Source organism: Notolabrus celidotus, chromosome 5, assembly GCF_009762535.1.
Source record: "Notolabrus celidotus isolate fNotCel1 chromosome 5, fNotCel1.pri, whole genome shotgun sequence".
NCBI lineage: Eukaryota > Metazoa > Chordata > Actinopteri > Labriformes > Labridae > Notolabrus > Notolabrus celidotus.
The window spans coordinates 29,377,187-29,403,942 of record NC_048276.1 but is presented as its reverse complement, the minus strand read 5'-3'; the positions used below and the strand labels follow the sequence as shown (position 1 = coordinate 29,403,942).

The following is a 26,756-nucleotide window of genomic DNA, read 5'->3' as shown; positions in this document are numbered from 1 at the left end:
TCTCCTCTCAGAATAAAGAAATAGAAATTACAACTTTAAGATATTTTTTTGCTCACCCGCCCAAAAGTCCCTAATAGAAATTACAACTTTAAGATATTTTTTTGCTCACCCGCCCAAAAGTCCCTAATCCACTTGCGTTGTTCTGTGAGTTCTCTAACTCAGCTTCCACAAATGTATCTTCTTTATAAGCAGAAAGGAAGAAATTGATCACCTCTATAAATCCACTGAATCTTAAAAACATGATTAAATAAAAAATAAATAAGCTAATTGGTAAATGAATATGTATAATTCTGGATGTCACCGAGTAATATATGGAATATAAAGATGAGCCTCAGGAGAAGAAATCATGTTCCCGCCTGGTTTCAGTAACCCTAAACCTCCTTAACTTTTCCCATTCATTCTCTATGGTAGCTCTTATCACTACGGATGTGATATATTTCTGACCACTGTGGAGATTTTGGGGGCACTGTTTCGAGATGTTTCACCCTTTTGGTAGAGTTAAGAGAACCCTGTTTCTTGACGTTCTGAGTGAATGACAGGCTGGTGACAAGTCGCAGCATCATAGACTGTAAATAAAAAGCGCAGCATCGGTAAACAACACTGTTATCAGCATTTATTGTGGCTTTTTCTCACGACTTTGACAAAAAGTCCAAACCATCAAACGTAAGTGTGTCTCATTTTTACAGTATTTTACAGTCGGTGGTTGTGCGAGGTCCCGTTCATATCCGCATGCGGTTTTAATTTATATTTATAAACTTTAAACTTACACATAATAATTTAATAAACATCTGCTTATTATTCTCACTGACTTAATGGACTTTGGTAAGTGACAGTGTAGCAGTGTATTTGGTGAACCTGTCATTTTCTAGTTATCTTAAAAATGTAATCGTTTTGGTATGCACTTAGGCATGTAGTTTATCGTTATTGCTATCATTAAATTCAATTTAATCAAATCCAATCAGTAACTAGCCACATTATTGTCTAATCTTTATTTCCATCCTGTGGGATTACTTTTTTCCAAAATCAGTTCGTACCTATTTTATACAGTCTATGGTTCGTACATTTCGCCTGAAATGTGGACATCTCGCTGTGTAAGAACATATATGGATACTATGTATTATTGCTATATGTAGCGACCTATTTTATACAGTCTATGGTAGCGACACAGTCTGAGTTGTTTGTGGGACATTTTGTAAACGGCATGCTGGATTCGAACCTATACCTTTCTCCGTGGCGCTCCTCTGCGGCTGATTTGTCCTCTACAACTATCCGCGGCTGGCCCAAACCTGACAAGCGGAGATAGTAGACATATGTAAGCAGACGCCGCATTGCCTGTGCTGTCCAGCGATCGCCGTATTGAATGTGGGGGTTGTAAACTAATAGGCCTATAAATATATGCGGGAACTGTGGGTTTTATGAAAAAAAAAAAAGATTTCGTTGCTTTTAACTCATTTTCATCAACCGTCTTTACAGTAAAGGATTACAATTAATGTAAGGACTAAAAACGACAATTATTTAGAAAAAAAACGTGCAGGAGTTACTGTTATACTAGGGAGACATCAGCTAAATTGAGCCACTTTTTGGTTAATTGCTTAGGAAACTAAGAAAAAGCAATGTATGACAATGAACTGTGTTTTTATAGTAAAGAAGGACTGTTTTGAATATTTTTGTGTTGAATTGATGTAATAAAATATAATTGTTGAGGTCTTACAGCTCTTGAAACATCAGCTGTCCCACATTTTTGAGATGATCAGGTATTCATTCTTATTAAATATAAAAACACAATGAGACAGCTGATGTATGTGAAATAAAAATCACACGACTTTTAGAAGGATTACAGTACGTCTAACAGGTGTCCCGGTGTTTTACACTGTTTAAGCAGTGAATAAGTTTTTAAAAGTTAATGTTAAGGCTGTGGAAACAAAAACATTTGTTGCTTATATTTGTAAAGCTCTGCTAATGGTAATAAGTCAACAACATTCATTATCTCGCGCTCGCCCTTACCTGTCATCAGCTCATCTGTTGTTAATTTCGATGTAAGCAAATGCAACCAATCAATCTTCTGTTGAGGCTCAAGGAAAAAGGGTAACGCAAAAAATATAAATGTTTGCTTTGCAACAAATCTCTTTAAAATGTACATTAACTGAGAGAAAAGAAAGTAGACCCACCCGCCATTCCGCCCAAAACCCACAGACCTGATTGTGTTCATTGTTAAAGAGCGTATACTGCGATTACAACGAATTCCCGACTAAACAAAAGTTGCACGTCAAAATCTTGGATATCAAGACTATCAAAAGAAGGCACAAACAGACATAAATCTGATGAATGATGAAGGTTTTATCTTAAAAAAAAAAATCCTCCCCGTCGGGGAATCGAACCCCGGTCTTCCGCGTGACAGGCGGAGATACTGTCCACTATACTAACGAGGATGGAGGAAATAGAAAAGTGACCGTCTCTATCGAATCAGTGGGCTCGTTATATCTTGCGTTCTATATTCTTGTTAGATAAGTCATCAAATGTGTGAAGTTTAGGTTTTTCATACGATTCCAACTTTACAACACGTGATCCCGTCGATCTCTGAGAACCGGATATCAAACATCCCTTTGAATACTGTTCAGCTGCAGCTTCTCTGTACATAACATGAGGTTTCATCCACCCAGTCTGTAGTATCGAAGCAGCTCCTGAGATATACGTCTTTTGTTTTGTTTTTCTCGCTCAACTTTGAAAGATAGTATCATGTAACCTATATACCTTTGCATTTTTTGTTTTCTTTTCAATTGGATCTCTACTCGTGTCAGTTCACAATTATCAATTCAGACACGACAAAGCAGCCAGCAGAACCACTTGTCCCTAACTATTTTAAATGTGTCTATAAGTTCATGGTATATTAAACAGTGCAGTCAGTCCCTTTATTTAAGGTGGCCTACAGAAAGGTGGCGCCATCCACTTATGAGATGTAGGCCTTCTAACCCTAATTGGCATTTGAAAGGTAGACAGTCTAGACTCAAAATAGGACAGTTAGAAGACCCCACTGTTGCTGAAATAATTCAACTAGGCTAGAATAACGTCCCATATTCAGGTGAATACAGCCAAGTCATCATCACAGGGAAACCAGCATTGTCACCATAACATTCAAGCTTAAAACGTATTGATATTTATATTTCATACAAATAAAATACAATTCAAAGTGCTTTACAGCGATTGAAAACAAGAAAGCAGCCAAAAAATAAATAATGGCAAGAAATATTAAAAAACAAAATTTGATATTAAAATAGAGTCTAACGCACACTAACAACAATAAAATATATGTAATTAAATTGAGTTAAATTGTCACATTGTCATTTGCCCCCCAAATCTAGATGAATAACAGGTAGCATGCCTCTTTCTTTCTTTCTTTCTTACTTAATTACTTACTTGCTTGCTTACTTACTCACTCACTCACTCACTTACTCACTCACTTACTCACTTACTCAATCACTCACTCACTAACTTACTTACTCAACTCAACTCAACTCAAAAATGGCATGATTATATATGAAATACTTAAAAAGAAAAGAAAAGCAAAACAGTAAAATTAATAAAATCAGTAAGAGTGGAAAGAAAAGTTAAAAATAATGTAGAGTTAACAAGATCAGATTAAGACAAGCAATAAATAGATAAATAGATAATTACATTTTATAAATAAATGAATAATTGGTATAAATAAGATAAATCAGAAATTATTAAAATAATAATAATACTCAGTCACTTTCTTTCTTTCTTTCCTTCTTTCTTACTTCCTCACTCACTCACTCACACTCACTCACTGTCTTTTTTTCTTACTTACTCTTTCTTTCTTTCTTACTTACTCTATTTCTTTCTTACTTACTCTTTATTTATTTATTTATTTATTACTTACTTCCTTACTCACTCATTTTCTTCCTTCCTTCCTTCCTTCGTAGGCCATTGTACATTCCGTGAGGGCAACACAGAGCTGCCTTTACCCGACTGCCCCTGAAGGCGGCGTGAAGTACCCGCCTTACGTTACAGTCACGTGATTACGTAACAGCAACAAACATGGCGCCGCGAAAGTGAGGAGGATACTGCTGTGAGTGTTTGTAAACTGAAAACATGTTTAAAATGTGAATGTTTGATGCAGCTGTTTACAGATACACACACACAGGCCGGATATTTTTATTATGATGTAACTCTGGTTGAACTAAGAACAAAGAATATTAACTTTATCGGCTGTTTGAGGCGGTCGTGGGCTTAGGTTGTTTCCATGTAAACTGATGTCCTCTCCTCAGATTTAGGGTTAAGGGAACGAAGTGATCTGTGATTTCAGTCACTACGGGCTTCTCACTCAGATATTTGTTTTTATTTTGAACACAGAGGTGTTGGTTTGGGGTCCACGCTCTTATCATCACATCCCGTCGACAGCCCGGACAGATGAGAGGAAGGAGGGACAGTCTTCATCAGTCAACAAGGTAAATAGACCCGAGAGGGAGCGAGGGCGGAGCTGTGTCGCTGCTTCTCTTTAATTTTAGATCTTTAAATTTCAACTTAAATCATTATTTTAAAACACATCTCAATTTGTGAAGTAATTGATGTAATTATTTGGATTATGCACAAGAGAGACAGATAATATAGGCCTAAGTAAATGTGCATTAACTAGTCTGCATAACTTAAAGTATACTTATCAAGGCTTCAGTCTCAGGTTACTTTATTTGTACATGCAGGTGAACTTGCTTTGCAGCCAGGAAAATATTAGATCGTTATAAAGTTACAAGACAGATGTAACATGAACAAACTACTTCATGTGCTAAACACACTTACATATCCTCAAACTAGTATAACAATAAAAATGGTAAAATTATGAAAGGCTAAAAGTGCTCATGGTTCCCTTTGAACCCTGGCGTATCAGAAAAATAATCACCAATAAAAACTATAAAATCACTTGAATAAATAAGAAAATCTGGACTTAGCTCTTAAAACTAGAATCTGAGTCTGTATGTGAAAGAAAGTTCTAAGGCTTGTTCAGTTCAGTGATTGCAGCAGGAACAAAGCTGTTTTACCGCTTTGTTCTGCAGGGACCAAGCAGCAACTTCCAGTCTTAAAATATGAAGCCCATGCAGAAGTGCTGAAAACTGCAGTTCTTTGAGCATCCGCTTGAGGCTGGCTACACTAACACCAGAAACCACACACACACCCATTCAAAAAAGACAATATTTGCAGCAGAAATAAACATTTTTACAACCTGGTTCAAAAAATGGCTTCGTTCTGAATAGCTAATTTCTCTATCGGCACTTTAAGGCGGGTGAATATTTTTTACAACGCAACGGGTCAGAAGATATTAAGATTACGAGACAAAAACATCTTCTCATTCAATAGAGTCACACAGAAGACTTGTTAACGAACTGAAATGGCACTTCAAGACGATTTTATTTTGGTTACAACATTCAGAAATGTACTGACACACTCATAGTCCAGCATTAGCATAAAATCAGAAAACAAAGGCAGCTTGTTAATTTCTTGATTAAAGAAATGCTGCCATGATTAAAGAAGAGCAGCACTCTGAGTGTAGAAGCTGAAATCTGTTGGATTACATGGTTTTTTAAATGTAACACTGAAAGGATTTCGGTCTCTCTGTTTGTGGCAGTTCTTCAGCAGCAGAGCAGGATGGCTCTGAGGAAACAGATCATCAAGGATGGCGGTGACTTTCTTTCTGAAAGCCAACAGAGTGACGAAAACACGCAGGTGGACGGAGATCTGAATGACAGAGACGACAATGTAAAGACGTGGTTTGGTTTATGTCTATTTATTATATTTTAAACGGGGAAGATCAGATTTTTCAGTTCGGTTTGGACAGTAGACTCTAAGAGACAGAACAGTCCTGTTCAAACATGCACTAGACTGCTGAACATTTCCTGAAATATCTGTGTTGACTGCATGTGTGAACGCAGACTTTATGGACTTTTTCCTGGTAGAATTTCCTCAAGATGTCAGCCTCCTTGCAAAATTTCACAGATTAAAGTCAGGAAAAGACACCGCCAGTGAAAGGGGGCCTCTATTCCTCCTCACGTGGTCTTAAACATGTTGCAAATATTACACTGTGACTACTGCAGCATCCTTTTACGTCATACACGCCCATGAGACCAGCCTTTCTTTCTATCCACCAGGGGACACCTCACGCTGTGAGCGCCACGTGTAGATAACAACTTTGGAAAATTCTCAGGCAGACTGTTCTGAAGTTTTCAGGAGTGTCAGTAGTGCATTATGGGAAAAGGGCTGATGACAAGCTGAACATGTTAAACACAAGGCTTTCAAGAACCCTGGGAAAAGACAGCGCTGTGATATAGACTGTGTTTTTCTTCTTCTTTCAGGATGAGCTCTCTTCATCACTTCTGCCTCTGTCATCCTTGAGAGAGAATCGCAGGAGAGAGAGGGAGAACAAATCCAAACCTAAAGGTAAATTAAACAAGGTTTAGGAGGCTAAAATGATTACACTCACATTACGTTTAAGTTTTTTTCACAGGGCAAAAGTTTAATATGAAGATGTTTGACCAAGAAAAATTAATTAAAGCTACTCTACTCTTCAAATGTCTTGATATTGTCAAAAGTGTTAAAAATGTTCACAAAACAAGTCTGTGAATTTTAGAAATAATGTCTTTGGATCATCTCTAGTAGAGCCTGCTTTTCAAATGCTGTCATGATTAAAGAAAAGCAGCACTCTGAGTGTAGTAGCTGAAATCTGTTGAATTACATGGTTTTTTAAATGTAACACTGAAAGGATTTCTGTCTCTCTGTTTGTGGCAGTTCTTCAGCAGCAGAGCAGGATGGCTCTGAGGAAACAGATCATCAAGGATGGCGGTGACGTTCTTTCTGAAAGCCAACAGAGTGACGAAAACACGCAGGTGGACGGAGATCTGAATGACAGAGACGACAATGTAAAGACGCGGTTTGGTTTATGTTGCACTCTGGTTCTGCCCAGAGATTTATACGTGATTCTGATTTTTATTTACCCTCTTACCACAGATGGACTGTCCTTTATTGTAACAGATAGAAAAGTACAGAGAAGCCCCGTTCATACATGGACTGGATTCTGTTTTGTTTGTTTTTTCAGGATGAGCTCTCATCATCACTTCTGCCTCTGTCATCTGTGAGAGAGAAACGCAAGAGAGAGAACAAGTCCAAACCTAAAGGTAAATCAAACATTTAGGAGGCTTAAATAACTAGACACACATTCAGTTTTAGTGTTTTCGCAGGATAAACATTGTTTATTATGAAGATCTTTGACCACAAAAAATGTATAGAAGCTTCTGCAGCTACTTTTCAAATACTGAGTCCTTCATTCTGTCAAAAGTGTTCCATATATTCACAGAAAATGTTTGGAAAATGTTTGGCTTAGCACTCGTTGAGGCAGTGGTTTTCATATTTACTGCTGATCAAAGAGTGTGTGATTTGTTTTCAGAGATGACAGAAGAGGAGATGATGGACTTGGCGCTGCGTCTGAGCGAACAGGAAGCGAGCATCACGGCACTCAGGCTGCAGAAAGAGGAAGAGGCTGTAATGAAAGCCATCCAGGAGAGTGTGAGTAACCTGCTGTGGCTGTTTTTAGTTAGACTGTCTCTTCATGACGGATCAACTATAGCACCAGTTCCCCGTGATGGAATGGTTTTATGAGGTTGCCCTGTTCAGAAGAACAAATTACTGTACAGGGGAGAGTTTCTCAAAGAGCGCCTGTCGCCTCCAGCGGATAAACCAAGTCAAAGTTTAGCTTTTTATAGAGGGAAAAGTGCTTTTTTTGTAGCATCAAAATGTAGTTAAAATCAAAAAAATAAAAGTACTTAGTGAGCAGAATGATAGATTTTAGAAATGTGCATTACATCTGATCATAACTTGGAAATGACGTGCGCCAAAAAATAATCAGATTTTTAAAAGTGTGCGCACGCAAACTTTACGAAATGTTCCGTTTATAAATCACAAACCACCTTGAGATATGCGCACGTTGTTCAGCCTCGCAATCTGCCCTTTTCACGCCCACATTCAACCATATATGGTCAGTGCAAAGCACTTTATGAATGAAAATGCATACAAATGAGCCGAAAGATCAAAGGTTCTCACGATGAACCACGGCAACAACAGAGAGGAAGACAGAGAAATTAAAGTTACTGACACACAAACCGTGGTCCTCATGAATGAAGCAGAGGTCAGAGAGCACTTATTGTTTGTTTCTTACTGCAGGAGGGCCACAGTAAAAATAAAAATAAAAATATGGAGTGACTGCACGTCACTGCAGCCGTCATGTATCCGTCAGCAGTGCCTGAGCATCCATCATTCATCATTACGCACGGGTCTCACTGCAGTGTTTCATTTTTACAGGACACACTTTTATTTGACATTACAGAGAGCTCACATCCTTCAGAGAACACCTCCCTGATATTATCTGACAGAAGTTTGATCCGTGAATATAAGTTTTAATGTGCTGGTTTCATCACGGGCAGCTTGGCCTGCGCTCTGACTGATATGATTACGGATATGTAAGATAATAACTGTGAGAACCAGGCATGGCTTTACTTCCACACTTTTCTCATTAACACAGGAAACACGTGCAGGTGATGAAGATGTGATGAGAGTGTGTGAGGCAGCAGGTGTCTCTGCGCTCCGTGTGCTCCGTACAGCAGTCTTTATTAAAAGTATAACTACACTTAGTGACTCTGCACAGCACTAGAAACATTGAAAAAACGACTGACACTTTTTTTGGTATAAATCAAAAACTTGGCATGAAAACTGGCGTAGGCTAGTTTCAGGCCCTGTTTTGTGCATAAGCAACGTTTATAAATGAGACCCCAGAGCTGTATATAGGACCTTCTGCGACTGAAAACACTTCACAAAAAGACTCTGTACAGGAAAACCAGAAAAAGAACACAAAAAAGAGACACGCACATAAAACCTCATTGGATGGCCAAGCAGGGGTTTTTTTTTACTTTGTGGCATTTTTTGAACCCTGATGGTTTTTACCTTTATCAGCATCTGAGATTTTGACCGAGAAAAGTCAGTGATTTAACTTCAGACGAGCCTGTTCGAAAAAACTCCCAATGATCTTTAAAATTAAAAACAAACCATGGGAGAAGGATTTCTAAGTTCAAAAGTAATTTTCATCAGTTTTAAGAGTGATGCTTTTTCCTGAGATATCATATGTTGTAGCTTGTTAATAAATACAAGCCGTGTTCTTGTGTTACCTCTCATAGATGGTCAGCCAGACGCAGCCCTGCCCTTCTTTCCAAAGTCAAAATATGCCCTCTGATGCTGAAAGTCAACTCAGGCTCTGCTCTCGAAGGAAACTCTTGTACTCCAACAGGAAGCAGGCATCAGGGGACGGCTGCTCGCCAGAGCCAGACCTGAACGGAGGTGAGTCACTGAAGAGGACGGCTGAGGCAGTTATTGTTAGAAATCCTTTGATTCTGATGAAAATAAAGATATATCACTGTGGTATAAAATCAAACTCCTGAAATTCCCATTCCCAGGAGCAGAAGGACCTGGAGATGAGAGTCCAAAGAGGAGTAAAAAGCGTAAAAGGAGAGAAGGAAGTCCTCTGCTGGAGATGCCAGATTTATCTCAGACTCAGAAAACCTCCTGTCTGGGTTCACCTCGAAGCTCTGAGTCTCTGGTCCTGCAGCTGGACTCAACTCAGGTTCTCTGATAATGTTTCTGAATTCTCCTCCCTCTGATTTTTTTGCAGATCATGTTTTTTTATTTCATAAAACTGTTCATCTTTATTTACAAATTAAACATCAGAATGTCAAATATGTCTCGATTTTCAGCGTGGAAAGTGTTTTGACTCTTCTGAATTCAGACTCTTAGCTGAGCTCCTTTTCAAGCTTATTGTACAAAGTGTAAACTCTTGTTGAGGATACTCGTTCAGGGCGATGAGTGTCATTTAACATCCTTCAGTAAAGATGGTAATTAGCAAAGATTTGACCATATTTTGGTGTTTTTAGATTTTGCATCACTTTTTGTAAATGAGTAAAATCTGTGACAAATGTAAAGGATTAACTCAAAAGTAATGTCTGTTTTTTTGTCTCTCCAAAACACATCAGAGCTGTGACTTGACCCAGATTGAGGACCTTAAATCACCGGTCTTCCCCTCAACCGGCTGCAGAACGGAGGTCCCTCGTTTGAGCCAGAACTTGTTGGACTCCTGCCGGACCTCAGGTTTTGTTTTGTGTTCTCAGGACAGCTCCATCGTCCCTCTAAAGTCTCAGCCGGATCAACTCAAGAGCCCGACGTTCCCCCAAAGCCCCAAAAACTCCAGAGACTTCACTCTGTCCAGAAGTCCTGTGTTTTCAGAGGCAGAGCAGGGAGAGGACTCAGAGACACAGTTGGATCCAGTTGACTTTAAGAGTCCAGTATTTGGACAGACGACTCAGCATGAGAAGTCTCCGAGTGCCTGCAGACCCCCAGACTGTACCTCTGCATTTGGGCTCTCCTCTCAGGAGAGTCTATCCTCCTCTGTGATGTCCACTTCCTGTCAGCCTCAAAGTCCTGTGTTTTCTAGAAGGCGCTGCCTCCCAGAGACTGACTGCCCCCCTGATAGATCGGGAGTCTGTAGAAGTCCAGTATTCTCACGGACTGAACAGACTGAGCAGAGACATGTTGGCTGTAAGAGCCCAGTGTTTGACCGGATTGAACAAAGACCACAAACAAAGACCATTGACGTGCAGAATAGCTCGGTGAGTCCTGCAGCTGCAGAAATAAGAGGTCCTTCTCAGAATCTGAAATGGGAGAGTTAAAAACTTTTCTAAACTTCAGATCCTCATGCAGCGTGTTCTTACGATGAACAATATTAAATAAGATCCTTTAAACTGTTGTTAAAAAGATGCACTCTGCTCAGCTGCAATGTGCACAAGGAGGGATGGAATATTACTAAAAGACATGAAAACCTCTATTTGTCATTTCTGTTCTTGAGATTTTCTTTGGCTGACATATTTTCTATACTAATTTATAATTATTAAAAAACTTTCAGTCATAACACTTTTATGTTCTCCTTGTTCTGAGGGTCACATAGACCTGTCCTTTCCAAACCTCTAAAATATATCAGCTCACCTGAGGATGAGAGATCCTTTTAGCTCATATAACCCCCAGTTAGTGTTTGAGTTTGTATACAACGGCTTTGAGTACCTAGAAAAACACTTTATAAGTCTTATCTATTATTATTATTATTATTATTATTATTATTATTATTATATGATTGTATTGTTGTTATTATTGTTATTATTATTTTTTTAAATTATTATTATTGTTGTTATTCTTATTAATATTCTTTTTATTATTTTATTATTATTCTTTTGTATTTTTGTTATTATTATTATTATTATTATTATTATTATTATTATTTTTATTATTATAAAAGGTAAAGCTTTAATCAATTGAGCATGCATATGCAGGATTTTAAATTCATTGAATAGCATTTTTCTTGTTCATTTTTCTTGTACACTTTTTGTATGTTTTGGCTCCACAGAATTAATAGTTAAAATTTGTATAAATTGATTTTGTTTTGTATTATTCTTTCAGGACAAAAAGACGGATCATGTCCCAGACATCAAGTCCAAGAAGTCTCCTAAATCAGGTACTACTGCATTTATTTATTTTCTCTCTTAATTTTGATGTTTAAACCAAAATCTTATCTAAAATAATATTTTGATGTCACAAAATCATTTATTTTCACTTCTTTTGTGAAGTGTTCTGCCGTATTGACCAACAGTTTATTTTAAGCTAGGTGCAGATGTGTGTGGCAGTATTCCCCCTCTGGAACAATAAACTGATTTGTTTGTTTGTTTTTTTATTGATGAATTCGTAAACAGATGATGCAGAGGAGGAGCTGACTGAAATACCCAAAGATCAGAACACAGCAGAGATGGAGATGAGCTGCGACATGAAGCTGCTCTGGTCTGACGATGACGAGGACGACGTCACGGTACTAAATCAACAACTGTGACGCATCTGATGCAACTTATTTTATTTATTTAAAAAGTCCACATTATATCACTTTGAGTGACAGTGGGGGTCGCGAGTCTGGCACCTATATTTTGGGGTTGCGTGCTTAAATGTCTGGGAACCCCTGGTTCAGAGATTTAAGTCTGCAGTGGGAATCAAAGCTTCAAAATCACAGATAAGTTAGCATTTTGATATGAAAAAAGGCTCTATTGTTTGAATAGTTTCTGTTTAAATCTACACCTCAGGTATGTGCACATGGAGCAGCTTCAGACAAATCACTCTTTTTTCTTTTGACATCAGTTGCACTTCTAATCTGCTAGAATAGATGTATGTTAAAAATGAATAATATAAAAAATAAATGATGAATCAAACTAGTTTTTCATTCAGTTTTATTCGCCTGCAGCAGCCGACAGGTTCACCCAGCCCTGTCTTCCCCAAGGAGCGAATCGTTCTTCTGGCTGACAGTGAAACAGCCCCCATGAATCATGTGACTGCAGCCTCTTCAGGGATCAACGGTTCAAACTGCAGGTAGAGTCCTCCCTAACATGAATATCAGTATTAAGACATGGACCTGCATCTCTTTGAGAGGTTCTTTAAATAAATGTAAATGCTCTCAGTAACATCGGACCCCTCTCCCTGTACTCTCTGAACAGCAGACAGCACAGCTCCACCTCAGAGCCAGACTCTCAGCCAACCAACGAGGGGACGGTCAGCAGGTCGTCGGCCCCACCTGGAGATCCTGCATGTGAGGCGACAGTGCACTACTACTGGGGGGTTCCCTTCTGTCCACGAGGCCTGAACCCAGACTCCTACACACAGGTGGAGATGTTTCCTCTCATTATAAATAAAAAACACTAACGGCCAAATTCCACCAGATCCGTGTCCGGTCCGTGTCCAGTCTGTCTACTATCCGTCATGGCACCTGATCTGATAGGTTTCTATTCTAGTCAATGTGTTTACTTCCACTGAATCCGCTCTGTTGTGTTCCGGCTGCGTCTCTGATCCGGCAGCTCGGAGCCCTCCGGATCAGATACCCAAGACTTCTATCTTTGCCGGATGCCTGGGCATCTCAACAGAGTAGATGGAGCGGGACAGGAAGTCAGGCACGAAAACAAAATTAAAACATCCGGTTAATTTTCTGAATAAAACACTCTGTGTTATCATCAGATCGTATTTCACTTAACTACAACAACAAACCCTCATGATGAGCGGAGCCAGGCCTGAAGTCAACAGGTCAGAGGTTTTCAGAGGATGATAAAGACAACATGGATGAGGAGAGGAGGAGGAGAATCCTTGATTCAGTTATTGCTGCGGGAAAACCTTGGTCACATGACTCCAGTCTGGCGGCCCTGCTCCGTGCTGTGTTCCGAAAAATGCAACCAGTGGGTTGTATGGACGAGAGAGCACGGAGCCAGACCGCAGCGGATCGTAGACGGACCAGACATGGATCTGGTGGAAGTCCTGTGTACGTCTGTTTCCTGCTACAGTTTCCTGACATACTGATATGTGAGTCAAACTGTTGGAGGCTGGATGTAAAAGTGCACATTTAACCATATCTGATGGCAGCTTATAGCTCTACCCTTTATTTTCTCAAGAAATGATCAAATATTATTTTACAGGAAAACAGAATTATGTCATATCTCATAGCTATGACTTGTTTCTCATATTTCTGACTTTTTATCCCATCACTATCTCATAATGTTTGACTTGCTGTGTCAAAAGTAGGATTTTCTTTTTAAATAAACTTTGACTTTTCGTCAATATTCCGACATTTAATTCTGACTTCTTAACCCGTTTACTAACTCTCTGTCTGTCTCTCTGTGTCTGTTTGTTTCAGGTGATCCTGGCTCAGATGGAGGTGTATGAGAAGAGTCTGAAGCAGGCTCAGAGGTGTCTTCTCAGAAAGGCTGAGTGGGGGGAGGCCGTCCTGCCACAGGTGGAGGTAGGACGAGTTCAACACCTTACAGAGAATCTTACAGCTAAAGAGAAGGAAAGAAATCCTTGTGAATGTCACCCTCAACCTTAACCATCACACACCAGCCCTCATTTATTAATCTGGTGTAGAAACCAGAGCAGATTTTGGTGCAGAAATCAGCGTAAGACAAGGTCCACATGTGATTTATGAAACGTGCGTATCTGGGCCAAGCATGGTGTACGCCTGATCAAGTGTTGATAAATGTGGTGGCTGAAAACCATTGTCATTTAAATGTAATTTTAATTATTCACGGTTCTGCTGGGATCACCCTCAGAGTTTACGACACTGAGAGACGCTCTACGGCAAATACAGGAAACATGTCTGAGCTGGAGATCGACACCACAGCAACAGAGGTAGAGATATAAAGCTGTTTGTTCAGCAGCCTGAAAAGAGGCATTACAGGGAGTCAGAAAAAACACTTCTGGATGGAAATCACTGCAGCAGTCCACAAACTCAGGCTTAAACATTTAAGCATTTCATTCATACCTACTTCTTTAAAGCCTTTATTTATTCATCTGCGATTTGCAACGTTAAGAGGCCTGAATATAATTAATCCTTTATATTCAGGGGGAAAAATGGTCAGGCCTTCAGAAGGCTACTTGAGAAACGCTCTCAAAACAAACTGTGCTGGAGACCCCAGCCTTTAACTGTCACAGACTCAGAGCCAGCAGCAGCTCTTCCGGGTCTGCGTCGATGGGCAGGGGGCACACACAAGCCTGTGCCCATGGCAGATGCAGATGATGGCAAATATTCAATATCGTAGACCATACACTGGTTAACCTACAAATTGTTTTCAGTAAACTCCAACTGTGGTCATTTTGTCACACGTAGCCTGGGCAAGAAATTTGCGCAAACACACTCATTTGTAATCCGAAGAAATCGGCTGACAGCTCCTGCTGCTCAACGTAATTTCCAAAGCAATGTATTTTACAGGGATTGAGAGTGAGATGTAAAATACATTTTACGTGTCATATCTAACTATTTAATCTAAATATTAATCTATGAACCTCTGTTTGTCTGTCTGAAAATGCCCTGCACTTATATGACGCTGACCTTTGTGTTGAAATGGTCGTACAGCCAGTTTTCAGTCATAAACACGTTTGATAAATGAGGGCCTCTATGAGCTCACAAATGTTTGTGCTCCATCTCAATTTGACTCACAATGTAAAGTCTTTGTTATTGTTCCGCAGGTAGAAACACAAACACAATGTTTTTCTTTGCTGTGAATTTAACAAGTTTTGTTTTTATTACTTCCTCAGAAATCTCCACTACCCGAGTCACAGTCGCCTAAATCACCTCAACAGGATGTTCCTAAAAGGTACTTCCTACAACTTGGACAGAGCAGTGTCATCTTTGTGCCACTAGATGTCACTAGATGTCACCACTTCATCAGATTATCAGTGCATGGGATGTCACTGAACAGAGCTCTTAGTTTGATCTGCAGAAACACTTCATGTTCAGAACTTTTTAAGTGTTGCTGCAGTCATCTCCTCAAAATCTGAGAAATGTTTAAGCTCCAACATATCCAACCAGGGGTAGGGATCTAGAGGTCTGAGCTCAGAGTTCACCTTAAAGGAGACACTGTTTGTTTGTTTGTTTGTTTGTTACTCTTTGTAAAGAAATACAAGCAGGAGGGGAGATTGTGTGTCGCAGAAGAATTAACAATTTAAATAGCCTCATTTTTGATAACTTTGCCATTTGTAACTTTATTAACAGGCGTGGCCTCGGACTGAGAAGAAAACCACTGAGAAAAGAAGCAATGGGAGAGGAGGAGGAAGAGGAGGAGGAAGAAGAAGAGAGGGCAGAGGGAGAGGAAACACAGGAGAAGGAGCCAAAAGAAGAGGTTAAGAAGAATGAGGGAGGAGGAGAAGGACAGGTGGATTCTGATGACTGTGAGATTTGTCCAGGTACTGAAGCTCCAGGTTTTTATCTGCACTGTTTCCATAACTGTGGTTAGGTGTGAGGTGTATCTGTTTATGTTTGTTTAAAGGAGTTACTTTGGTAGAAAGAAAGGAAAGCTAAACCAATGGAGGGGGATTCACAAAGTATGGATTTCTTATCTGCACAGGTTGAGAGGATGCAACTGTAAAGATTTAATACAGACAACTGAAGTCAGTGTCTCTCTATCAACAGAGACGCAACTGAGTAATGCTGATGACGACGACAAGACGCAAGATCTGAGGATGGAGACTGATGCTGGAGAGGAGGTGAGTTTGAATTCTCTCTGAAGAGTCTGTGAGTCTAAAGGAAATGTTATTTTAGATAGTATTTTCCGTGATCGATCTTTGGAAATGTTGACAATCAATTATCGATTAATCATAAAAAAAAAAGTTAACGTTTTCCTCTATAACTAGAGAGCTGAACAGAAACACATTTCAGACTCACAGTGTCCAGTTTTCTGTCTACTCGTTCTTATTGAGAAAAATAAGCAAGTGAACGCAGTCAGGTTTCAGCCGGGAGCGCAACCAGGTCTTAATCAGTCCGGCGGCGGAGAAAAAAAAAGCCCTCATGGAGACCTGTCACTCAGCCGCAGCCCCCAGCTGAGCGTCTCCGCTGTGAGCTATACCTTTAATAATTGATACTTTATAGGCTCTTGTTTGCTTTATATATATTTTTGCACTGTTTCTTTGCTGCTGTGACACTTGAATTTCACCGTTGTGGGACAAGTAAAGGACTTCTTATCTTATCTTTAGTCAGCTGATTCACATCGAAACGTGCTTTAAACTTAAACACATCCCTGATAGCTGAACCAAATATGAGACCACATGATGTTTGTTCGACCAAAAAATGTGTTTGAGTATGTTCTTAACAATCAATTAATCAATATTCGATTAATTGTTGACATCCCTGGTGGAAGTTACGAAGCCTGCAGACAGATTGCAAACTGTGACGGTCATTTAATCCTGGACGATCTGCTGTACATACGTCATATGCGTGTACTGCACACCCTGAGGCTCCTCACATTGTTTGGATTTCTCCTCAGCCTCAATCTAAAAGCCCAGAGGAGGTTGATGTTGAGGTGCTTCTTCGAGATGATTCTCCAGCTGGGGATGAGCCACAGGAGGAGGGCGAGATGGAGGTGGACGTGGATGGTAAGACACACTGAACAGACTGAAGATTTGAAGGTTGTTTTTTTTATAAGGTCTGTGGAGTTTGAAATGAAGCTACATTACGTAGAAAAGTAACCCTCAGAGAAAATGTCTGGTGATTGTTTTCAGCTCAAGAAGACAGAACGACAAAAGTGAACATCCCTGTCAGCAGCAGTGATGCTGGAGGTCAAGACGTAAGAACAGAGGAGGATAGGAGGGAATCAGATGTGGAGGAGATGAACAGTAGCAGGCTTCAGAGGTCGACGTCTCCTGAACTGGAACCGGCAGCTGCTGCTCAGAGCTCTGAAACCAGCGTGGACTGTCCCATCTGTCAGGGGTCGTTTCCTGTGACGGAGATCGAGATGCATGCTGCCTACTGTGACGGAGAGATCGCTGTGGTGCACCAGAGGAGGCTGAAAGCCAACAGCTTACAAGGTGACGGAGACTTGCAAGTTCACACAAATAATTAACTAGTTCAAAGCTCATAGTTAATTTTTGAAAAATGTTGAACTCAGTTCATGGTCCAAAATATGAACTATTTTACGTTCATATGTTTTAACTACTGGATGTCCAATAACTTTCTAAAGCTCAACCTTGACAAATCAGAAATCATAATTTTTGATCATTCTAACTCCTCCACCCTTCTACTTAACAAACTCGGTCCCCTGTACAATAACATCACGATGAAAGTCAAAAACTTAGGGGTGACATTTGCCTCTGATCTCTGCTTTGAAAAATACAGTTAAATCCTGTTGCTTCCACGTCAAACATATTTCAGACTCAGTGTCCAGTTTTCTGTCTTCTCGTTCTTATTGAGAAAAATAAGCATGTGAACGTGGTCAGGTGTCAGCCGGGCGCTTAATCAGTCCGGCGGCGAAGAAATAAAGCGCTCGTGGAGGCCTGTCACTCAACCGCAGCCCCCAGCTGAGCGTCTCCACTGTGCACAACACCTTCAGTCAGCTGATTCACATCGAAACATGCTTTAAACTTAAAACACCTCCCTGACAGCTGAACCAAATATGAGACCACATGATGTTTGTTCCACGTGGTAGAAAATCAAAACAAAAAATGTGTTCGAGTAAGTTTTTAACAATTAATCAATTGATACTCATTGAGATTCATTGTTTACATCCCCAGTCCAAAGTCATCTATGCTTTTATTTTTTCTGGTCTAGATTATTGTAATGCACTCTTAACAGGTATCAGTCAAAGCTCCCTCCACAGACTCCAACTAGTCCAAAATGCAGCCGCTCTGGTTTTAACAGGCACAACAAAATACCAACACATCACTCCTGTCCTCTCCAGCTCACATTAGCTGCCAGTTTTTCATCGTGTCGATTTTAAGATTTTATTGATTACTTTTAGAATTTTAAATGGACAAGCTCCAGACTATCTAAGAGACCTTTTAACCCCATATGTGCCTGGGCGGCCCCTCAGGTCTGTGGATGCAGCTCTGTGCTTGGCTGTGCCAAGATCCCGGCTTAAAACAAAAGGTGACCGGGCCTTTTCAGTCAGAGCTCCAAGACTGTGGGACTCCCTGTCACTGCTGATTAGACCGTCCACAACCTTAACTACTTTTAAATCCTCACTGAAAACATTTTTATATAAGAAGGCATTTCTCCACCGTTACATTGTGAATCTTGCTCTGCATTCTGATGTCCTGTTTTGCTGCTTCTTTTTTTTCCTGTCTGCACCGTTTTATGTGCTTTGTAATTTTCTGCATTTGTTGTTGTGAAGCACTTTGTTAAGAAAAGTGCTATATAAATAAAGTTCATTATTATATTATATTATTATGTATATTCTCTTTCAGGAGAGCCTTCTTTACTTCAGTCTCCAGCCCTTAATCACTGACATTTACTAAACTACAGGAATTACTGTATTTAACTATAGAATTATAGACAGGTATTCAGTGTCAAAGACAAGAAAATCTGCAGCTATGAAAACTTAGAAACATACATCTAACTCTCCAACCTGTCCACTGAACATTTGGATAAAAAATCCGACTTTAATGCCCCGATACACGGGGAGCATCCCCTAAAATAGAAGAGGTAAGGGAAAAGAAAAACTGAACAAACAATAAAGTGAACTACTCCTCATCCTCAAAAAGCTACACCTCTCTAAAACCAGACCAGCCCATTGAGGTCTGTCCTGATTCGTTAATAATACTCCTTCAGATGTTCACAACAGCTGCTTCACAGGTACCGCTCACTACATCTGGATTAGTAGACGCATAAGCTATGCCGAATGCCTGTCAGGTGCCGTAAACCTGACTTGGCTATCGTAAACACAGCACTTGGTAACTCTTGATACCTTTTTGATGCTGCCGGAATGTGAGCGGCTGTTCCCGTTCATGAGCTGCAAACTGACCACGTTCATTTTGGCATGTTCACGCACAACACTGGTGGCTGCAAACTACAAGGCTCTGTTTTGACTTTGAACTGAGACTTTATCGAAAGTAAAATGACGAGATATCTGTGTTGTGTTTTTCCCTTTCAGTGTCTTTGAAGCCACGCAGGAAGAGAACAAGAAGAAGCGAGTCAAGAGAAGAAAAGGAAGAGACTGATGAACCCTTCAACACTGGAAAGTAAGTAGAAAGTTTGACCTGCAGTATTAGAGCCGAATAAAAATGTTTCACGCACCTTTAATTTGGATTATATTGAGATGGTTTTACTTTCACAGAAACCAGGAGAAATGTTACGTCTGCCACAAAGCCATTCCTCTGAGAGAGTACAACACACACACAGAGCTCTGCATCCAGCTGCAAACATCGAAAACTTCACGGGTGAGACTCATGATTGCTTCAGGTAGAGGGCTGCAGAAGAGTAGTTTGACAAAAGAGACCCTGAACTGTTGAGCAGCTGAAGTCTTCTATCAGGCAGGACCGGGACATTTCACTGTAAAGCTCCAGACACTGGTCTCCTCAGTTCACAGATATTCACAGTGTTGTTAAAAGAAGAGGAGATGCAACACAATCTTAAACCATCCCATGAAAGACGTTGCTGGCATCAAATTTAAAATGAGAATACTTTTTCCATAAAATAGATTTCAGATTGTTCATTGAACATTTCAAATGTTCCCTATGCACTACTTTTAACTACCTGAAGGGTTTAAATGATTCCCAAATTATCATTATCTATTTAAGTTTAGTTGGTAACTTGTTTTTTTCATATTTAACCCTCAGAAAGGAAATCTGCTCTCAGCTCTGGAGCACACAGACAGCAGGGATTCAGGTGAGTGAGATCATATCCTACATCAAAGCAGCAGAAATTAAAAAATACAAAAATTAATTACACGAAGGTGACAAAGTGTGTTCTGGAGAGATAACTCGGTGTCACTCAAGCAGCAACCTCTGGTCTTAAAATATGAAGCCCATGCGGAAGTGCTAAAAACTGCAGTTCATCGAGTGTCCAGCTGAGGCTGGCTGCACAAACACCAGAAACCACATACAGTCATGGCCAAAAGTTTTGAGAATGACACAAATATTACATTTTCACAAAGTCTGCTGCTTCAGGGTTTTTAGTTGTTTTTGTCAGATGTTTCTATGGTATAATGAAATACAATTAGAAGCATTTCATAAGTATCAAAAGCTTTTATTGAGAATTACACAGAATTCATGCAATAAGTCAATATTTGCAGTGTTGACCCTTCTTTTTCAAGACCTCGGCAATTCTCCCTGGCACGCTGTCAATCAACTTCTGGACCAAATCCTGACTGATGGCAGTCCATTCTTGCATAATCAATGCTTGGAGTTTGTCAGAATTTGTGGGTTTTTGATTGTCCACCCGCCTCTTGAGGATTGACCACAAGTTCTCAATGGGATTAAGATCTGGGGAGTTTCCTGGCCAAGGGCCCAAAATCTTAATGTTTTGTTCCCCGAGCCATTTTGTTATGACTTTTGCTTTATGGCAAGGTGCTCCATCATGCTGGAAAAGGCATTCTTCATCACCAAACTGCCCTTGGATGGTTGGGAGAAGTTGCTCTCGGAAGACGTTCTGGTACCATTCTTTATTCATGGCTGTGTTTTTAGGCAAGATTGTGAGAGAGCCCACTCCCTTGACCGAAAAGCAACCCCACACATGAATGGTCTCAGGATGCTTCACTGTTGGCAAGAAACAGGACTGATGGTAGCGCTCACCTCGTCTTCTCCGAACAAGCCTTCCTCCAGATGCCCCAAACAATCGGGAAGGGGATTCATCAGAGAAAATGACTTTACCCCAGTCCTCAGCAGTCCAGTCCCTGTACCTTCTGCAGAATATCAGTCTGTCCCTGATGTTTTTACTGGAGAGAAGTGGCTTCTTTGCTGCCCTCCTTGACACCAGGCCTTCCTCCAAAAGTCTTCGCCTCACTGTGCGTGCAGATGCACTCACACCTGCCTGCTGCCATTCCTGAGCAAGCTCTGCACTGGTGGTAGCCCGACCCCATAGCTGTAACACCTTCAGGAGACGGTCCTGGCGCTTGCTGGACTTTCTTGGGCGCCCTGGAGCCTGTTTGGCAACAATTGAACCTCTCTCCTTGAAGTTCTTGATAATTGGATAGACGGTTGACTGAGGTGCAATCTTACTGGCTGCTATAAACTTCCCTGTTAGGCCCTTTTTGTGCAATGCAATGATGGCTGCACGTGTTTCCTTGCAGGTAACCATGGCTAACAGATGAGGAACAATGGTGTCATGCACCATCTTCCTTTTAAAGTGTCCAGTCACTCAATCATGACAGATTGATCGCCAGCCTTGTCCTCATCAACACCCACACCTGTGTTAATGTCTGTGACACCTGTGTGTCATTGAAATGATGTTAGCTGGTCCTTTTGTGGCAGGGCTGAAATGCAGTGGAAATGTGATTTTGGTGATAAAGTTCATTTTCAAGGCAAAGAGGGACTTTGCAATTAATTGCAGTTGAGCTGATCACTCTTCATAACATTCTGGAGTATATGCAAATTGCCATTATAAAAACTGAAACAGCAGACTTTGTGAAAATTAATAGTTGTGTCATTCTCAAAACTTTTGGCCATGACTGTACACAGCCTTCCAAAGAAGACGATCTTTACAGCAGAAATAAACATGTTTACAGCCTGGTTCAAAAAAACAGTTTAGGTCTGAATAGCAAATTTTTCGATCAGCACACACTGTGGGGGGGGGGGGATTTTTTTGAGAACTCCGTGTATATATATCTCCTTCATTCCCAACACTTTTGTACATTGATAATTCTAACTATTCTGAACTTTTGTATATACTTTAATATTATTTTATTTTATTCTATTTTATTCTATTTGATCTTTACTTTATTTTGTTTGTATTTTTATCTTATTTTATTCCTTCTTCTATTCATATCTTGACTTTCTTACATACCGTTTATAAGTGCTCTGTAATGACGAATTTCCTTCCCCAGGTATTTCTGTTTCTGACTCTGATTTTGGAAATTTATAAAACTTACGAGTTTTGCCTAAATAAGGACATGGCTGACTTGATTGACAGGCGGGAGCAGTGTAGCTGTTAGCGAAAAGGCTAAAGGCCTGCCTCTTTACGTCACACTAGCTCGGACAAAGTTAGGTTGAGTTCAGCATTTCCAATATGGCTCCTGCGGACGATTAGCTTCAAAACAGCACTTCAAAAACAGATGGGTGATGTCACGGATACTACATCCATTTTTTATACAGTCTATGGTATCACTGTGATAAAAAGTGCAACCAACAGATTTCAAAATACACTCTCGCAACATTATCTGACCCTCAGTGAACACTTTTTCCTCTTAGTCGTCTGTTTTTTTGTTTCTTTTTGGACATTTTTTCCAGCAGCAGGAATCATGATCACAACCTTGTTATGTCTTTGATAAACTGACTTGTTGTCTGTTCAACAGAGGCTGGACCGTCTGGATCTAAACATCAAACAGGGTAAGACAACAAATGGAAAAACGTATTTAAATACGCTTTTGAAAACAGCTGACAGCCCATCTTAATATGTTATCCTTCAGAGTGTGGACTGTTGGGATTGAGTGGAAGATAATTTACATTAAAGCTTTCAGTCTAATGGATCAATAGAGGCAGCATTCATTTGTGTCTTTATTTAATTCAAGTATTATTACAGTAAACACTGACGCAGGCTGACAGAAAACAAGATCATTCAACATAAACAGGAATAAAATGACAATTTTATTCTTTTTTTAAATCAGTTTTTATGTTGAATGAAACTTGTCAAATTTTATAGGTTTGTATAGCGCCAAGTCGCAACAAACGTTCTCTCAAGACGCTTTTACAAACAGAGCAGGTCTAGATCACTCTGTTATATTATGAACAGAGATCCAACACCAAGACAGGGTAAGACTCAGTCTGACCCCACCTTAATCCACCATGAGCATTGTACTTTGCAGTATTTAGTTAGTTACAGCGTCGAGGAAAAACTTCCTTTAACAGGCAGAAACCTTGAGCAGAACCAGACTCATGTAAGACAGCCCTCTGCCTGACCGAGTTGGGTCTGGAAAGAGGGATAGAGGAGAATAAAAGAGAGAGGGAGAGGTGATAGTGATGAGACGAGTAGAAGTAGCTGTTGCCACTGGAGTCCAGCACGCCCGTATCAGCTGGGGTCTGGAACGTCCAGAGCAGGAGAATGTCTACGGCAGCTCAGAGGAACCTACAAGACAAGGGAGCTCAGGGACTCCAGAAAGGTCTATGGTTAGTAACTTTAATGGGACAAGGAGAGTTAAAGTAAGTGATGAGGGGGTTAGGGGGAAGGGAGTGAGATATGATCTAGGACTGTCAACGAATATTCTAAATTCGAATATATATTCGAATGTTTAAAAAAAACGGAGATTCGATTGTGAAAATTAATATTCGATTGTGGAAAAAAACACATCAGCGGCTGCTTTGCGAGTGGGCGCCCTGCATGACGGGTCAGGGACAGGTCACAGGAGTCACACATGCACAGCGTGAAGCAGACGGCAGACAGAAATCTTTCCGTCCCCGGATCCTCAGTGCGCTCTGAACGCGTTTTTTCCTCCGCTGTGAACAAAGCGAATAAAAAGAGATCGGGCCTCTTCACATGTGGACTGTCTTCTTCACATGTGGACTGTCTTCTTCACATGTGGACTGTCTTCTTCACATGTGGACTGTCTTGTGTTTTTGGCAAATAACCTGTCAGGCCTCAGACCCTACATTGACAGTGGACTTAAAGAGCCCGACAATCAGTGACACTGGGATAAAATGCAGTTTTTCCTCTCTTTTTTTATACAAGCACCAAGAATGTAAGTGGACTACTTTTTCGTTTTTAACTTTAACTTCAATTAATGTTAATAATATTTGCTTCAATCACTGAATGAAGCCTGCCTATATTAGGGACAAGAGTCGGGACCTTCAATTGCTCGCACAAGTCTTGTTCAGCACTCACGCAGCGCATTGCGCACAGAGAGGGGAGGGGGGGCGAGCGAGAGGTCTCCGGTCTTAAAAGTGTTACGGTATAGACCATTAGGTCATTTACTTGTTTTGTAATGTGTAGGTGTGTTTTAGCCATGTTAAATCTGAACTATAAATACATATACAAGTAGTTCTCCTTGTATTAGTTTGTCCACCTGTTATTGACATAATGCCCAAATATAGATATTCGAATGGTTCGAACCTATGGGATTTTTTTAGAGCGAATATCCGAATGTCATTTTGGAGCAATTTTGACAGCCCTAATAGGATCCCAGTGTGTCAGTATGCCAGTTCCCCTGGCAGTCTAAGCCTATAGCAGCATAACTAAGATCTGGTCCAAGCCTGAGCCAGCTCTAACTATAAGCTTTATCAAAAAGGAAAGTTTGAAGCCTACTCTTAAAAGTAGAGAGGGTGTCTGCCTCCCGGATAATGGTTATCATCATTTCACCAGGTGTGTTCTTTTTCTTTTCATAGAGAAGTTATTGAACTGCTGGATGACGACGATGATGATGACTGTGAGGAGAACACTGAGGTGAGGAAGGCTCTCACGATCAGTAACTCTCCCATCAGAGCATTCACTCCCATCTCAGAGGCCACCGACTGCCTTATCGACTTCAAAAAACAGAGACGAGTCAAGAAGCCGAGCCAAAGACGAAGATGAGGACGACGGAAAACTGAACATAACAAAGACTGAACCCAGAACCTTAAAAAAGGAGGAGTATCAGGTACTAAGTGGCATTACTGAGAGAAAGGACTCAATGTTGAATGTTTCTGCAGGTAATAGAACACAAACTGAGCACCTGAATGTTCAAAGTCTCATGTTTAGTCAACAGTTCCCGTAATGTTTGTTTTAATGTTGCAGGTGTTTCAGACTACCTCTTCCTCATGTACATTACCTTCATCACTAAAGCTTTGTTTGATGTCTGACAGTTTAGTTTTCTAGTCACACACAGCTCCATGTTTCAGCCCTCAAAGTGTGCTGCCTTTTAGCTAAAAATAAAACATAGTCGTTATATGTGGCCATATTAGCTGCAAGGCTTCAAAGGTTCTCTTCGCCATGTTTGATTGTAAAACTGTAGATTATAAAGCCATGAAATGTTACACAGACATTAATGTTCCAACACAGACAAATCTCCCTCACTCTGGTGATGCTGACCCGTTACAGTCCCCTCAGCAGGTACAAACACAGGCACCTGAGCTCACGACTGATTCACCCAGAACTCTGAACTCAGACTGAACATGCTAAAGGTTCTAACGTAGAGGGCACTGAGAGGAGTTTTCATGTTATGACTCTGTTTTGTGCAGACTAATGACTCCATTTCCCATGAGCACACTGTTGCTACAGCGTGCAGCTTTAGTGGAAGCACATTATTGGTACCCAGATTACTTTTTTAAGACATTTTTTTGCAGGATGCACAGCGATGACGTCATGTTTTGATTTGTAGCTATTTAAATGATGAACTATTTCATAACAAAGATTTAACTTTGATTTATTACCGTTAGTTAACTTAATAAAGGTGACCAGTTGGTTGAACGTTTAGCTCAAACCCCCAGTGTCATGATGTGAGCTCCAGTGTTACACTGTAAGAGCAGTGAAGCATTCACACGCCGGTGTAAATGTTAAATCCTGTTCATAGACATTTATATCTTTTACCGAGCAGAGCCCTGGTTGTAGAGTTCTCCTTCTGAAACAAAACTTCAACAGAAAACGTCTGTTTGATAATCCTGCTCCAGTTTCACACATGAGGACAAAACATGACACAGAAAGAGAATGATCGAAAGTTTATCTGCCAAACTTTACCATCAGAGCTCTGAACAGAGACACTTCAGACCTGAACACAGCCTCTAAAACTCAGTATAAAGAAACAACCACTGTCGTCACTGATGATCTGATTTTACTGCGTGAACCATGAAGAAGTGTCACAGAAGAATGACACTATGTCAACATCAGTGAATTTACATGACAGCAGCAGTGCAAACATCATAAAATGTTGAATTTAGGATGCTAACTTCACACCTGTTCACACAGACTTTTTGTCCTGTTGATCGGGATGTTGTTAAACTTCTATCTGCACAGAAGGATTCACCCTGATGCTGCTCAGAAATATCCTCACTGATAATTCATCACAGTGTATGTTCCTGATTTCTCTCCACTGTGGACCACTCAGACTGTTGCACTGTAAAGATCTCATCTGTTATATATGTTTCTGTTTTTCTAATCTGACTGTATGCTCAGAGCTTCAGCCTTGAATCTGTATCAGCACTTTAGGAAACACTTGCTAGTTTTGAAGTAAACTCTCTCCACACACTGAAAA

General features: G+C 40.3%; 1 protein-coding gene and 1 non-coding gene across 6 annotated transcripts; one reads left to right on the top strand and one right to left on the bottom strand.

The window, feature by feature from the left end:
* Positions 1-449: 449 nt before the first annotated feature.
* On the top strand, positions 450-26,756 carry uimc1 (ubiquitin interaction motif containing 1). 5 transcript variants are annotated; one of them, XM_034683365.1, is made up of 26 exons: positions 450-663; positions 3,942-4,087; positions 4,372-4,466; positions 5,639-5,769; positions 6,363-6,447; positions 6,796-6,926; positions 7,103-7,181; positions 7,451-7,569; positions 9,231-9,390; positions 9,507-9,673; positions 10,080-10,712; positions 11,554-11,608; positions 11,844-11,956; positions 12,380-12,504; positions 12,630-12,795; positions 13,814-13,918; positions 15,211-15,269; positions 15,668-15,858; positions 16,085-16,158; positions 16,935-17,043; positions 17,170-17,475; positions 19,536-19,623; positions 19,719-19,821; positions 20,221-20,269; positions 22,893-22,926; positions 24,916-26,756. In XM_034683365.1, exons 4-26 carry the CDS (start codon positions 5,659-5,661, stop codon positions 25,100-25,102), a joined length of 3,249 nt encoding a protein of 1,082 aa, XP_034539256.1. In that variant the 5' UTR covers positions 450-663; positions 3,942-4,087; positions 4,372-4,466; positions 5,639-5,658; the 3' UTR covers positions 25,103-26,756. The 5 variants fall into 5 exon arrangements, with proteins under 5 accessions (XP_034539256.1, XP_034539259.1, XP_034539258.1 ...); XM_034683368.1 differs by lacking the exon at positions 450-663 and having other exon boundaries at positions 3,936-4,087; positions 12,383-12,504; XM_034683367.1 differs by lacking the exon at positions 450-663 and having other exon boundaries at positions 3,936-4,087; positions 12,633-12,795.
* Positions 2,358-2,429, bottom strand: trnad-guc. Its single transcript has one exon. It is a non-coding gene; the product is annotated as a tRNA-Asp (tRNA).

What these genes read in the sequence shown, in the direction of transcription:
- uimc1 (XM_034683365.1), top strand. Translation starts at nt 5,659, where the DNA reads ATGGCTCTGAGGAAACAGATCATCAAGGATGGCGGTGACTTTCTTTCT. An exon ending in TGCAGCTGGACTCAACTCAG is followed by an intron (nt 9,674 to 10,079) that starts GTTCTCTGATAA and finishes AAAACACATCAG; the next exon opens with AGCTGTGACTTGACCCAGAT. An exon ending in GATGGAGGTGGACGTGGATG is followed by an intron (nt 17,044 to 17,169) that starts GTAAGACACACT and finishes GATTGTTTTCAG; the next exon opens with CTCAAGAAGACAGAACGACA.